Genomic DNA, 16,436 nt, shown 5'->3' with positions numbered 1-16,436 from the left:
ACTTTGCCTAGTTGTACCATGCCCTAAACATGCCCAATTAGAAACAACCAGACATTGTGCTTTCTTTTTTCTCCCCCCATACTTAGAATAATCTCTCTCTCTCTCTCTCTCTTCATAGTGATCTGTCTCTCAAAAGCTTTCAGGCAAGCCTGAAATCCTGGCTATTCAGAGAAGCCTTTGGAGTTGCTGTCAGCTAGTCAGGTCAAGTTCTCTCTGTTTTTGGTTATGTGTGCTTCAGCATCTTTTTTCTGTGTGATTGTCTCTCTCTCTCCTATCATTATTTGGAGTTCCTTTCCCTTTCCTCATGTTATAAGGCTTGTACACCGCTCTGATCTGCCCTGACAGCTAGAGCAGTTTACCAAGTTCAATTAACTATAACTTTAATCCTAACTATTCCTGTGATCAATTCCAACTTGGATTGCATAGAGGGGGTGTATTATCCACAGATTAAGAAAAATCATAGCAGGAGTGGTGAAGAGACTTTCAAACTCCAAATGTGGGATCCAAGAACGTTTTCAGCTGCCCCCTGAGACTTAGGTGCTACTGACAGTTAAAAGGGGGTCTTTCTGGAGAAGCATTGGCTCTCCTCCTCTTCCTCTGGAGACAGTCTGGTAGGCCAAAAGCGTACACCTGATTTGAGTGCCAACTTAAAGTCTCTCTCAGTCAAACAAAACCATGTGTGAAGGTTCTTGCTTACCAGGTAGATAAAAGGAGCAAATCTCTGTAATTCAGCATCATACAGGAAGCAATTTTTATCACTGTGCTGCTTAACTAGCTACAATGGACCTTTCTTCTTGTCAACTTCTGTCTCAACTGTTCTGGAGGGAGGGAGGTGGAAAGGGAGTAAGGATGGGAAGGGATGTGTGATGGGACACTGTACTTGCTGTACCATGCTCATTGCTAAAATTTAAACAAATATAAATAAAATAAATGTAGACCCTTAATCTTAGTTACCAAGTAGAGTGATACCATGCAGCCTAAGTGAGTGGGAAGTATCTGCAGATACCCAAAGCCTTGGTTTTGCCTCAGTACAAGTTAATTCTCACCTACCCTTACCTCAAGTTTGACGCTGCTGTTCCCCTCTGGCTCCTTACGGTCATGCTCCTCTCCCATGTCATCAAAAGGTGAGCGAGGGCGCTGCACATGAGAGTCTAGTGCCAGGTCTCCCCGTGAGATCAAAGTACACATATAAATATTGTGTGAAAACACGTCATGACGCATGAGCTCACAAAAAAGCAGAACCAAATTAAAGAACTCCATCTTCTCATTTTCATTACTGGGATCAGCTACAAAGGGATAGGGAAAAAAAAAAAAAAAAAAAAAAAAGAGTTCAGGCACAATGACAGGGACAGGCAGACAGAGGAAACAGAAAAAACATTTATTAGAAACAGCTGCTTATCAAGTTCCAACAAATGCAAGTACTGCTTTCCTAAACACAGTGTCTGAGCCTGACACCCCTGCTGGGAGGGGCACATGAAGACCTTCAGGCCCTTTTCTATTCCTGCTGCAATACTACAAACCAGAAATAATCTCAATGATCTCAAACTTAAGCCTGTTCTTGTCCCAAGGCTTTCTGAATTCAGATCCCATTTTACTCCAAACACCTCCACCAGAAGAAGCTGTTCCTCATCTGCTCCACAAAGATGCCTCAAAAACCTGTTAATCTAAGCTCTTTAAGAACAGATGTGTTGGATTAAAGACCACAACTTACAGAAGCTAGTACAGTATAGCACACACTCAAAAAAAGTACATTAAGGAAGTGCTGAAAGAACAGGCAGCTGAGGTAAAAGGAGCTACACTAAAGCCAGCTAACCTTTATGTCATCAAAGAGCAATCGGTCTGTTTCTCTGGAGGTGGCTAAAAAGTTAACAGAAGAAAAAAAAAAAACACTGAAGTATGAGGGGTCCTAGAAACCAAAAGAAGAGAAGGAAAAATATCTGGAAAAGCTGAAAGAAGCAGGAAAGGTAATCAGGATAGCGAAAAAACAGGGAAGATTATCTACATAATCTAAAGTGAGGTGACTTGTCATATATATATTACTGAAAGGAAAAAGGGCAGAGCTGAGATAGAGGCCAACCAAATTTTGGTTTCAGAGTTGAAACAGGCCCAAAATCCAGATTCAGCAATGCTTTGGTTTCAGCTGAAACTAAACTCCTTGCTCCCATGACCACTCCGCATCACCCTCTCATCAACCTTAGGCCAAAACCATCACCCTGCTCCCTCTCTCCCACTCCCCACAGAAAACCTGTCCCCCTGGGCTAGCCACCCCCCCCCCCCCCCCCACCCCCAACAAACAAAAAATCCTTCCCTTCAAGTCATCACCAATTCCACTCTCCTCGGGCCTGTCTTCCAAGCCCTGGTGGTCTCTTTGGGGCAAATGTGATCCCGAGTCACAGCAGCCATTTTGAGATTGGGACTGGCATGGGCAGGATCAATCCCCAGTTTGCAGGCAAGTTAAAAGAAGCTATCACCACCCTTGCAACATCCAAGCTGTGAGGGAGAAGGATTTGATATTGTGGTACAACTGAGTCCCTTAACCTTTTGTGATTCAGTGATGGGAAATTCCCCAGTATTATGGCTCTTCTTATGGATCATTTCAGAACAAAAGACCATTATACTTGTCTCAGCCTTGTGCAATGAAATTATGGTGCCCTTGTCCTGTCTGAGTTTCAGGAGAGTTCCTGCTTTCAAAAAAATTGGAGGATACATACAGAAGAACTTTGCCCCAATCTACAAAGGCAGCATCCAAGGCTAGTCTGCCATGCGTCACTACCCTGGAGTAGAACCAAGGCACTTTTGTGTCCTGAAAAGTGGCAAAAAGATCTACTGAGAGAGAGACCCACTCTCAAAATATCATTTCAGCCACATCCTCATCTAAGGACTATTTGAGCTGTCATAAAGCACAACTCAGCTTATATGCCAAGGAGTTGTACTTTCCTGTCAGGTAGATGGCCCTGAGGGTCATTCCATGCAAAATGGAACAGTTTCACATCATGACAGCTCCAAACATAGAAGATATGATCTTGTTCCTTCCTGTTGATGTATGGCATCACTACCTGCCATCTATATTGATATAACTTTGTTGGCCAACTGATCTCCCACAGCCTTTAGAGCATTCTATACTGCTCTCAATTACAGACAATTTATCTGATAGAGTTTCTCCTGGTGGGACAATAAATCCTATATGGAACCCATCTACATGAGTTCCCCAGACCTATCTGGTTACATCCATCATGAGCATTTTTGACAATGAAGAATCTGGAAGGCAATGCTTTCTGTCAGAAACTGGTTTGCACAATCCACCAGGACAGTCACAAAGGGGCTTTGTAACAGATATGGACGAACTTAGCTATCTCCCGTACAATATCAAAAAAGAAGAGCTCCTCTGAAGATTACACTGCTTTCATGTGGAGGGGAGGGGGTTTGAGGAAGACCAAGGCACCCCTCCTCCAAGATGATCTCTGGTGCCTCTTCAGACACCAAGGAGCAGTCAGAATCACTCATAAAAATACTCTCCTGGAGATATCCGAGTCCTTGCCTGCCTCGCATGACCAACACCACAGTCAGGCCTGGGACAGAGGAGAAACACGAGGAAATGTTTCTTCATAAAAAGGTTGGTGAATTCATGGAACAACACCCTGATGGAGGTGGTGGAGAAGACGACTATCTGAATTTAAGAAAACTTGGGACAAGTACACAGGATCTCTATGGGAGAGGAAGGGCTAGTAGATGGCAGGGAAAGGCCATATAGTCTTAACATGCCTTCATTTTTTTCTTTGTTTCTATGGAAAGAGAGAATTATTTGAGCTCCCTCAGGGTGCTAAAATAAAAAGGATTTGAGAAAGTCCTTCCAAACTCCTAAGAAAATGAAATTCCCTGCTCCCAGGTACTCCCGTTAGACTACTAATAAACTGTGAGAGAGATCTGATGCAGTGGAGGAAATGCATGCAAATCTCTCTTATGGATACTGTCACAAAATGACTAACCACCCGCCTGATGCTAACCCTGCAGCCACTTAGAGGGTCTATCCCCAGCACAGCTCAGGCCAGTCTGTATCTGGGCATGTGCTCTATACTAGCACCCTTCTCCCACCGACTGGGTCCCAACCACCTCTGGGCGAGTCTCCTGCTCTCAAGTTAAACCTGGTGATTTCTAGATTACTGCGGTCCTACACTTCCTAGAAAGCATTCACAGACCCAACACACAAACCACCAGGATTCTTAGTCAGTCCAGACAAGCAGAGGCAATAAACTAAAAAAGGTTTATTGTCACTGTGAAGATACAGTGTGTTTTAAGCCTGTAAAATGTATTGGATATTTCCCTGTTTTAAATATGTCTGAAGTGTATTTCTCCTATTTGGTCTGCAGATGGTGCATGTTTATGCTTAAAGCTGTTATAGAGAACTGATTGTTCTTTTTCTTTAACAGAGGCAGGAAGCAAGCAGCAGTATATGTTCAGAACTTGTTGACTGGGCTCTAATTGGCCTGGAGTTTGAAATTACCCAGTAGTACTGACTGCTGCTTCAGTCTTAGCCAGGAAGAGAGCTCTCTTTGCTGAGGCTCGATGAATTACGTGTCCTGATCTTCCCAGGTACTGTTTAGAGAGTATATAGATGCTTAGTGTTATAACTGATTCATATTTCAGTTACCTGTTATTGTCTGCCAATTACACATTTTTGTCCACAGTTCCAAGTTCTGAGAATAAACATAATTGTTTGTTCAATCTGTCTGGACTGATAAGGAATCCTGGTGGTTTGCATGTTTTTTTTTTGTTTTTTTTTACATTTGTACCCCGCGCTTTCCCACTCATGGTGGGCTAAATGCGGCTTACATGGGGCAATGGAGGGTTAAGTGACTTGCCCAGAGTCACAAGGAGCTGCCTGTGCCTGAAGTGGGAATCGAACTCAGTTCCTCAGTTCCCCAGGACCAGAGTCCACCACCCTAACCACTAGGCCACTCCTCAACTTCTGAGAGTGCTTTCTGGGAACTGTAGGACCACTGGGAGTGTGTAACCTAGAATTCCCTGGGGATAATCGGAGAGCAGGAGACTCGCCCAGAGGCGGCTGTGACCCAGTCGATGGGAGGAGGATGCTAGTGTAGAGTACAAGCAGCAGGTGCAGGTAGATCTAAGTTGCGCTGGGGATAAACCCTCTGAGTGGCCGCAGGGTTAGTACAAGAAGAAGCATAAGGAGTGTCAAAGCAAATGCAAGGCGCAGATAAAGAAGGCCAAGAGGGATTATGAAAAAAAGATAGCATTAGAGGCAAAAAAACATAGTAAAAAATTTTTTTCGGTATATTAAAAGCAGGAAGCCGGCAAAAGAATCGGTTGGGCCGCTGGATGACCGAGGGGTAAAAAGGGCAATCAAGGAAGACAAAGGCGTAGCGGAGAGATTGAATGAATTCTTTGCTTTGGTCTTCACCGAGGAAGATTTGGGTGGGATACCGGTGTCGGAAATGGTGTTTCAAGCGGACGAGTCGGAGAAACTTACTGACTTCACGATAAACCTGGAGGACGTAATGGGGCTGTTCAGCAAACTGAAGAGTAGCAAATCTCCTGGACCGGATGGTATTCATCCTAGAGTACTGATAGAACTGAAAAATGAACTTGCGGAGCTACTGTTAGTGACATGCAATTTACCCTTAAAATCGAGCGTGGTACCAGAAGATTGGAGGGTGGCCAATGTAACGCCAATTTTCAAAAAAAGTTCCAGGGGAGATCCGGGAAATTATAGACCGGTGAGTCTGACGTTGGTGACGGGAAAATTGGTAGAGGCTATTATTAAAAACAAAATTACAGAGCACATCCAAGGACATGGATTACTGAGACCAAGTCAGCATGGCTTTTGTGTGGGGAAATCTTGCCTGACCAATTTACTTCAATTCTTTGAAGGAGTAAACAAACATGTGGATAAAGGGGTGCCGGTTGATATTGTGTATCTGGATTTTCAAAAGGCGTTTGACAAGGTACCTCATGAAAGGCTACAGAGGAAATTAGAGGGTCATGGGATAGGAGGAAATGTTCTATTGTGGATTAAAAACTGGTTGAAGGATAGGAAACAGAGAGTAGGGTTAAATGGGCAGTATTCACAATGGAGAAGGGTAGCTAGTGGGGTTCCTCAGGGGTCTGTGCTAGGACCGCTGCTTTTTAATATATTTATAAATGATTTAGAGATGGGAGTAACTAGCGAGGTAATTAAATTTGCTGATGACACAAGGTTATTCAAAGTCGTTAACTCGCGACAGGATTGTGACAAATTACAGAAGGACCTTACAAGACTGGGAGACTGGGCGGCTAAATGGCAGATGACGTTCAATGTGAGCAAGTGCAAGGTGATGCATGTGGGGAAAAAGAACCCAAATTATAGCTACGTCATGCAAGGTTCCACGTTAGGAGTTATGGACCAAGAAAAGGATCTGGGTGTCGTCGTCGATAATACATTGAAACCTTCTGCTCAGTGTGCTGCTGCGGCTAGAAAAGCGAATAGAATGTTGGGGATTATTAGGAAAGGTATGGAAAACAGGTGTGAGGATGTTATCATGCCGTTGTATCGCTCCATGGTGCGACCGCACCTTCAGTATTGTGTTCAATTCTGTTCGCCGCATCTCAAGATATAGTAGAATTGGAAAAGGTGCAGCAAAGGGTGACTAAAATGATAGCGGGGATGGGACGACTTCCCTATGAAGAAAGACTAAGGAGGCTAGGGCTTTTCAGTTTGGAGAAGAGAAGGCTGAGGGGTGACATGATAGAGGCATATAAAATAATGAGTGGAGTGGAACAGGGGGATGTGAAGCATCTGTTCACGCTTTCCAAAAATACTAGGACTAGGGGGCATGCGATGAAACTACAGTGTAGTAAATTTAAAACAAATTGGAGAAAATGTTTCTTCACCCAATGCGTAATTAAACTCTGGAATTCGTTGCCGGAGAACGTGGTGAAGGCGGTTAGCTTAGCAGAGTTTAAAAAGGGGTTAGACGGTTTCCTAAAGGACAAGTCCATAGACGGCTACTAAATGGACTTGGGAAAAATCCACAATTCCAGGAATAACATGTATAGAATTTTTGTACGTTTGGGAAGCTTGCCAGGTGCCCTTGGCCTGGATTGACCGCTGTCGTGGTCAGGATGCTGGGCTCGATAGACCCTTGGTCTTTTCCCAGTGTGGCATTACTTATGTACAGTTTAAAAAAAACATTGAACAGTAAACTACAAAAACAGATGAAACTAACAGGCAAATAACAAGTAACTGACTAAGGATCAACTATAAAACTATCTAAACATTTTATCAGTACCTGGATAGTGCCTGGGAAGTATAGGAAATATAGATGTTCACAGGTTACAGAATATAACTGCTCACAGGGTCTCAGTAAACAGATCTTTCTCTTTCTACTTCCAAACTGAGACTGGAGAAAAATCCAGTATTTCCAGATTGAACTTGAGCTCCTGGGCCAATCAGCGCCCACAACTTTTTTTTTTTTTTTAAGTAGATGGCCATATCACTGCAGGTTACTTCCTCTTTGTGTTAAACTAAAGAAGGAAAAGTAATTTCTCTGTAACAGCTTTAAACATAAAACATGCACCGCCTGCTGGCCAAACTAGAGAAATACACTTCAAGAAATAAATAATACAGATATTCATTGTGGATATCCTGAAAACCTGACTGGCTGGGGTGCCTCCAGGACCAGGTTTGAAAATCACTGCTATATAACATAATACACAGCATAAAGAAGCATGAACGAACAAAGAACAAACACACTCCATAGAGAACCCCACATGCATAAGGCACAAACTCTGCTCTACAGGAATCTGGGTGTGTAATGAACAGGTACATACTCAGTACAGGAGCCTGGGTATCCAGGAACTGCATAAGGACATCCTGGAAGACAGGAGCACTGATAGCAGACAGAGATCCTGAGGAAATGGAGCCCTTCTCATCCACACCTTCTGACTCTCCACACCTCTGCAGGGAAAACAATTAATACTAATCCCTCTAATCATTTTTCCATTCAACTGTACCATTATTTTCATTTTTCACACCACCCTTCTTTTCACTCAAATCTTAAACCCTTTCCCCACCTCCTTCCTGACTGGAGAATGAACACCATCTTAACTGTAGTAATCTACCCTAGCCTGCTATTTCGCTGGAGATGGATGGATACTGCTTAGATTTGAGACACTGGGACCAATCTCTTTCACTGAAGCAGTGATGTAAGGGCTCATTTAAATAATTTTAAAAGATCTCAGAAAGATTTTTTTTTTTTTAATTCCAAGTATTTTTTTCCCCTTTTCCAATAGGAAAATGGAAATTCTGGAAAAAAATGAAAAATATATAAAATGATGAGGTTTTCAAATATGTACAGCAGACTTTCTCTGAAAATGATTTCTAATAGGTTTATATTGGTCCTTTCAGCTGACTTTTCATATCAATGTATTAAGTGGTGGAATTCATTACCAAAAAACATCAAAGGTATCCCAGATTATATGAGCTTCTAGAAATCACTAAAAACCTTTTTAAAAAGGTTCTTACAACAAAAAAATGAACTCTAATCCAATCTTGTATGGTCTTTGAATATTTCTGTATACCTTTCTTAACACTAGACAGAAATTAATTATTCTTTAACACTGTGAAACAATTTGCATGTTTTTCTGTTTTGGCCTATAAATTTTATTGTAAAATACATTATGCTTAGTTTCAGTCAACTGCACTGTACAGTATGTATTTCTCTACATATTTGCATCTATAAGCCACATTGAAGCTAAACATTGTTTGGGAAAATGCAGGATATAAATGTCAAACTAAATAAAATGCAGATGATCTGTGCAACACAATTCAATTCCTCTGTTCTGCAGGGACAATCTTCAATCACTTGGCACTTGGAGGAAGTGATCAGCTACACTTGCCCATGGACTTTTCATGTGAAGAAGAATGCATACGCTGGCTTAAATGTATTATTTGAAAATTCAACATATCTGCATATTTTCCCTATCCAGGCCTCACATGCCACTTCTAAAGGGGAAATCAGGGATATTATCTGTACTTTCGGGCTCCTTCAGGAAGGGCAATTTTCAAACAGTTGATTCAGTTTAAATTAATTCTGAGATGTATATTTTACTTTTCAAGCTCATTTAGCCACTCCAAAGCAGCAACTGGAAACATAATATGTGAACAAGTGAAACATGTTTCAATACATGGAAATCTAAAGTTTTAGGAAGCCCATGAAAATAAAAGTGTCAGAATCTCTTCATGTTTCAGAAACTGAGCCTCTGTGAACAGAGGAACTTCTAATCTTAGTATTTTCAAGGATATATTTGTTTAAATGACACCGGTATCATGTGATGAGTTTTGCCAAGACATTTTTACAAAGATTGCTACTCCTGTATATCTAGGATGTCTGCTCATTTTGCCTCTGTAAAAACACATTTTAAAGACCCTCCTGAAATAGTGAAACAAAGGAAGCATGTGTGTGGTGTGCTTCAAAAAGCAAGACACTGCTTCAACCACATGCATCTGTATTTGTGACCTTGCTGATTCATCAATTTTAAAGGATGGACTCTCTACTGAAAGTTGCTTTTTTTACTCATAAAAGCATATTTAAGTTCTAAGCTGCTGCCTGAGACCAGAAGCTGTGACTGTGTTACTTACTTTGTAATTCATGGCCTTTAGCACTTCCCAATTACTGCCAGTATCCTTACCAAATGGTCAAAGATGAAGCCACAGAATGGCTTCCCACTGTTTTTACTTTTACTTTGGTTAGAATGTTTTCATTTTTTTGACATTTTAATGTACGTTACTCCTCCTCTGTCATTTCTATACAAGTTATCCTGGACATTTGCCAGCTCAGGGTCTGTGCACCTTACCTCTGCTTCAATCTCTGCTTGCCGTTTCTCTAGCAGCTTAGCCACCACCATGGCTCTGTGGCGTCCAGATCTCTTATAACTAACAGCCCATTCACACAGCAGTGCCACCACAGCATCATCATCAGGAGAGAGCTGTAGGGAGAAAGGGACAGACCAGAACCTACTACTACATCCTTACCCGTGTATCATTTACATACTTCTTTATTGACAAAGAAAAATCATAATATACATGCCATCCTATGTCAATGTTACAGTGCGACAACCCTCAATACCAGCATAACATACATAAACTTTCGCAAAGCTTTGAAAACACATCTCTTCAACAAAGCCTACAAAAGTCACCCTCAATGAAACAAATCATTCCTTAAACCACCTCTCACACGATCTTATCTAACACCTTTCCATCTAAGGTAAAATTATGTATAATCATACCTGATAATTTTCTTTCCATTAATCATAGCTGATCAATCCATAGACTGGTGGGTTGTGTCCATCTACCAGCAGGTGGAGATAGAGAGCAAACTTTTGCCTCCCTATATGTGGTCATGTGCTGCCGGAAACTCCTCAGTATGTCGATATCAAAGCTCCATCCGCAGGACTCAGCACTTAGAGAATTACACCCACGAAGGGACACTCTGCCCAGCTCACCACCGCCGAAACGGGGGAGGGGAATTAACCCAGCTCATCCCCACACAAGTGGGGGAGGGGAATCCGTCCAGCTCATCCCCGCGGAGCGGGGGAGGGACACCACACCCGCCGATGCGGGGGGATCTGGCTTATCCTGCAACCGCAACCGCGGGAGGAGCTGACTGACCCTAACACCGCCGAAGCGGGAGGGGTACAAAGCTGCCCTACAGCCGCACGAAGCGGGAGGGAGTGCCGGCAGAATTTATGTCTCAATCCAGCCCCGTAAAACGGGGGGGAGAGGAATGCAGCAGCTCACTGTAACACAAACTCGTCTCAACTCTTGAAGAATCCAAGTGAAAAAACTTGAACACGAAGTCTTTCTGAAGTAACTGAAGACTAAACTTGAACCTGAAATGCAACCAGAATAAAAACAGTACAGATATCTGGGAGGGGCTATGGATTGATCAGCTATGATTAATGGAAAGAAAATTATCAGGTATGATTATACATAATTTTACCTTCCATATCATCAAGCTGATCAATCCATAGACTGGTGGGATGTACCGAAGCAGTACTCACCCAGGGCGGGACATTGAAATCCCTGACCTCAACACTGAAGCTCCAAACCGGGCCTCCGCCCGTGCAGCCACCGTCAAACGGTAATGCTTGGAGAATGTATGAGCCGAAGCCCAAGTTGCCGCCTTGCATATCTCTTCCAAGGAGACGGATCCGGCCTCTGCCATCGAGGCCGCCTGAGCTCTCGTGGAGTGAGCCTTCAGCTGGATAGGCGGCACCTTCCTTGCGGCCACATAAGCCGCTGCAATGGTTTCCTTGACCCATCTTGCCACTGTAGGCTTAGCAGCCTGCAGACCCCTACGAGGACCTGCAAACAGGACAAACAGATGATCCGATTTCCGGAAATCATTGGTCACTTCCAAGTATCTGATGATGACTCGCCTCACATCCAGATATTTAAGAGCAGAGTACTCCTCTGGGTAGTCCTCCCTACGAAAGGAAGGGAGACAGAGCTGCTGATTCACATGGAAGCGAGAAACAATCTTGGGCAGAAAGGAAGGCACTGTGCGAATAGTCACTCCTGCCTCAGTGAACTGCAGAAAAGGCTCTCGACAAGAGAGCGCCTGGAGCTCGGAAACTCTTCTGGCTGAAGGGATAGCCACCAAAAAGACTGCTTTCCACGTCAGGTCTTTCAGAGATGCCCTTGACAAGGGTTCAAAAGGCGGCTTCTGCAATACTCTTAGCACCAGGTTGATATTCCACGCAGGCACCACTGAGTGCAGAGGAGGGCGCAGGTGATTAACTCCCTGAGAAAGCGCACCACATCTGGCTGCGAAGCCAGGGAAGCACCCTTCAGGCGGCCCCTGAAGCAAGCCAGAGCCGCTACCTGGACTTTAAGGGAACTGAGCGACAGGCCTTTCTCCAGACCTTCTTGCAGGAACGCCAACACTGAAGAAATTGGAGCAGTGAAGGGAGAAAGTGAGCCTGCTTCACACCACGCTGCAAAGATACGCCAAACCCTGGCGTAAGCAGTAGAAGTAGAGCGCTTCCTCGCTCTTAGCATAGTGGCGATGACCTTGTCTGAGAAGCCCTTCTTCCTCAGACGCTGTCGCTCAATAGCCAGGCCTTAAGACCAAAGGGGGAGGGATCACCACGGGACCCTGATGTAACAGGCCCTGCTCCACTGACAGCCGCAGAGGATCGTCGACTGAGAGCCTGATCAAGTCCGCATACCAGGGACGTCTGGGCCAATCCGGACCCACCAGGATTACCCTGCCGGGATGCTTGCCACCCGGTCTAGCACCCTGCCCAACATGGGCCAGGGCGGGAACACATAGAGGAGCTCTTGTGTCGGCCACTGTTGGAGAAGAGCATCTACTCCCAGGGATCGAGGGTCCCGTCCTCTGCTGAAAAAGCGCGGCACTTGGTAACTGGCCGATGACGCCATCAGATCTAGGCTCGGCTGGCCCCAGCGCTTCGTGATGTCCAAGAACGCCTGAGCAGATAGTTGCCACTCTCCGGGCTCCAAGGTATGGCGACTGAGAAAGACCGCCTTGACATTCGTGACCCCGGCAATGTGGGCCGCTGAAAGCTGCTCCAGGTTCGCCTCCGCCCACTGGCATAGATTCATGGCCTCCTTGGCTAGAGGGGCGCTCTTGGTACCTCCCTGGCGGTAGACATAGGCCACAGCCGTGGCATTGTCCGACAGGACCCGTACTGGCTTCAAGACCAGTACCGGGATGAACTCCAAAAGCGCCAACCGAATGGCTCTGAGTTCCAGGAGGTTGATAGACCACTTTGCCTCTGCAGGAGACCAGAGCCCCTGCGCTGTCCTTCCCAAACAGTGGGCTCCCCAGCCCGACAAAGAGGCGTCCGTCGTGACGACAATCCACTCTGGGGTCACCAGAGGCATTCCTGCAGACAACTTGACTGTCTGCAGCCACCAGCTCAGCGCCTTGCGCACTGCTGGGTCCAAGGGAAGGCGCACAGCATAATCCTCCGACAACGGAGTCCAGCGCTGCAGCAGAGAGAGTATAGTGGTCTCATATGAGCCCTGGCCCAGGGCACTACTTCCATCGTGGCCGGCATAGAGCCCAACAGCTGCACATAGTCCCAAGCCCGAAGAGGAGAGGCTACTAGGAACTAGTCCACCTGAGCCTGATTGTCTGGCAGGAACACTCTGCCCACTTGGGTGTCGAATCGAACTCCCAGATACTCCAGGGACTGAGTCGGGCGCAGCTGGCTCTTCTTCTTCCAGTTGATGATCCATCCCAGGGAGCTCAAAAGAGCAACTACCTGGTCCACAGCTTTGCCGCACTCTGCATAAGAGGGGCTCGGATCAACCAGTCGTCCAGATAAGGATGGACTTGTACTCCTGCCTTTCGCAGGAAGGCCGCTATGACCACCATTACTTTGGAAAAGGTCCGCGGAGCAGTAGCCAACCCAAAAGGGAGGGCTCTGAACTGGAAGTGTCGTCCCAGGACTGCAAAACGCAGGATGAGGCCAGATGGGAATATGCAGGTACGCTTCCTTGATGTCCAAGGAAGCCAAGAACTCTCCTGCCTTCACTGCCGCTATAACAGAGCGGAGAGTCTCCATGCAAAAGTGCCGCACTTTCAAGGCCCGATTGACCCCTTTGAGGTCGAGGACAGGCCGGACAGAACCTCCTTTCTTTGGTACCACAAAGTAAATGGAGTAACGTCCCTTGCCAATCTGATTTTCTGGCACCGGAACGACCGCACCCCGGCGGATCAGGTTGTCCAAGGTCTGCTGCACTGCCACAGCTTTGACCGGAGACTTGCAGGGAGAGAGTACAAACCCGTCTCTTAAGGGTCGGCAGAACTCTAGCTTGTAGCCGTCTCTGATGACTTCCAGCACCCAAGCGTCTGAAGTTATTGTGGTCCACTCGCCCAGAAACGAGGCCAGCCGTCCTCCAATCTGCACTGGGGCGTGGACCAAGGCCCCGTCATTGGGTACGAGACCCTGGGGGAGGACCGGAGGGAGCACCTCCGGGACGGCGGTCTCTGCGAAAGGAATGCTGCTTGGGGGAGAAATTCCTCTTGAAGGAAGAGGGGGCAGAGGAACCCGACTTGCCCGGGCGGTACCGACGGGCTTCCTGCAACCGTCCTCTGGAGGTACCGGGACGAGTACTAGCCCGAGCCCTGACCTCTGGTAATTTCTTGCCCTTAGACGTGCCGAGATCGGTCACGATTTTGTCCAGCTCGACCCCAAAGAGCAGCTTGCCTTTAAAAGGCAATCTAGCCAGGCGGGATTTAGAGGCGTGGTCAGCAGACCAATGTTTCAGCCAAAGCCACCGCCGCGCAGAGACTGTCTGAGCCATGCCTTTAGCTGAGGCTCTCAAGACATCATACAGCAAGTCTGCCAAATAGGCTAAGCCCGATTCCAGGGCCGGCCAATCAGCCCTCAAGGAAAGATCCAAGGGGGAAGCCCGCTGCACCATAGTCAGGCACGCCCTGGCCACATAGGAGCCGCAAACTGAGGCCTGCAAACTTAAAGCAGCTGCCTCAAAGGACGACCTTAAGGCCGCCTCCAATCTTCTGTCTTGGGCGTCCTTTAGGGCCGTGCCACCTTCCACCGGCAACGCCGTTTTCTTAGTCACCGCAGTGATTAAAGAATCCACGGTAGGCCACAGATAGGCCTCACGTTCACTCACAGCCAAAGGATAGAGGCGGGACATAGCCCTAGCCACTTTAAGGCTCGTTTCCGGGACATCCCATTGAGCCGAAATTAAGGTGTGCATGGCATCATGCACGTGGAAGGTTCTAGGCGGGCGCTTCGTCCCCAGCATAATGGCAGAGCCAACAGGGGCTGAGGGAGAGACGTCCTCCGGAGAGGAAACTTCAAAGTGTCCATGGCCTGTAACAACAGGTTGGGCAAATCCTCTGGGCTAAAAAGCCGCGCTGCAGAGGGGTCATCCGCTCCATCCGAGCGGGGATCCGTCTCCTCCAAGGAATCCGCAAAGGACCGTTGGGAGACCTCAGACACGCTGCCCTCATCTACATCGGAGGAGACAAGTCCTCCAAGGCCTGAAAATCAACCCGAGGGCGTTTACCTCTGGGAACCTCAACGTCTTTACCAGAAGAGGGAGCAGGGGCAGCGTTTTGCCTGAGGAAAGCCTGATGCAGCAGCAAAACAAACTCGGGGGAGAAACCCCCCAGACTGTGCACTTCCGCAGCCTGGGCAACAGCCCTAGACGCACTCTCAACCGGCGCTCGCAAGAGCGGGGGAGAGACATGCTGCGCATCCAAAATGGCGTCCGGCGCGACACTCCACGAAGGAGCCGCGCGGGAAGAACGGCGCTTAACTTTAGCCGCTTTTGTGCCGTCGCCCAAATTAAGGGCGTTCATGGCATTAATGTCTCCAACCTCAAGGGCGGCCCACGAAGAAGCCGTCCGAGCCGCGTGGCCGGCCAAGATGGCGGAGGCGAGGAGCGGGGGATGGGCGTTTATGGCGGGAAAAACCGCCGCGCCGGAGGAAGGACCGGGACATTCATCGGTCACGAAACTGTCACCCAACAAGGGCGAATCAGGCTTTAATACCCCCGCATCCTCTCTAGAAGCGCTCCAGCGATCCGGGGAGCGACCCTTTGCGCCCTCGCCCTCCGACGCCATATGCCACGAGGAGAAGAATCGGGGAACCCCCTGCCCGCTATAAAAAGGTAAAATTACCTGCTTGCCGCTCCGAGCTGTAACGAACTGGTGTCCCAGTGAGTAGCTGCAATGAACGTTTAAATAAACGTCGAAATAAACGCCTTTAAAGACGTTTAAATTTTTTTTTTTTTTTTTTTTTTTTTAACGGAGCCAGCGGGAGGGGGGAGAAAAGGAGGGACCTGGCACCACCAGGTTTGCACTTGCTCAAAAGAGCCCTCAACCCCAGGCCTCAACAAAACCTAAGGATTAGGCTTGGAGGCCTAGCCAGAGCTGCTGCTGTGTGTGACCACCACCTGCTGAGATAGAGAACATACTGAGGAGTTTCCGGCAGCACATGACCACATATAGGGAGGCAAAAGTTTGCTCTCTATCTCCACCTGCTGGTAGATGGACACAACCCACCAGTCTATGGATTGATCAGCTTGATGATATGGAAATCCTCTTTCACCTTTGCTTATGATCGAGTGTTTTTTTTAAATCATGTAACGACATTATCATATCTATACTCTGTAAGCCACATTCAGCCTGCAAAAAGGTGGGAAAATGTGGGGTACAAATACAATAAATAAAGAAAATCATCCATTGCCATACTTTTATTTGTTTTCCTTCCCTCACCCCCCCCCCCCCAAATCCCCTTAGTAAAGCAAAATAAGTGTAACAAACATCCTGATCAATGCGAGTGGTGTATCAGAAATACTATTCAGGTAACAAAACTTAACTTCATCCCTCCACCTCCTTCCCCCAAACTTCCATCCCCCCCCCCCCAACCTC

At 46.7% G+C, this 16,436-nt stretch overlaps 1 protein-coding gene across 1 annotated transcript in view; it reads right to left on the bottom strand.

The window, feature by feature from the left end:
• Nucleotides 1–16,436, bottom strand: part of MED12 (mediator complex subunit 12) — a 295,163-nt gene that overhangs the window by 185,074 nt on the left and 93,653 nt on the right. Inside the window, 3 exon segments of the mRNA XM_030208869.1 lie at nucleotides 1,057–1,286; nucleotides 7,828–7,954; nucleotides 9,853–9,984. Of these exon segments, the coding sequence (XP_030064729.1) occupies nucleotides 1,057–1,286; nucleotides 7,828–7,954; nucleotides 9,853–9,984 (489 nt within the window).

Source organism: Microcaecilia unicolor, chromosome 7, assembly GCF_901765095.1.
Source record: "Microcaecilia unicolor chromosome 7, aMicUni1.1, whole genome shotgun sequence".
Lineage (NCBI taxonomy): Eukaryota > Metazoa > Chordata > Amphibia > Gymnophiona > Siphonopidae > Microcaecilia > Microcaecilia unicolor.
The sequence above is the reverse complement of the archived record's forward strand: the minus strand, read 5'-3'. Positions and strand labels throughout refer to the sequence as shown.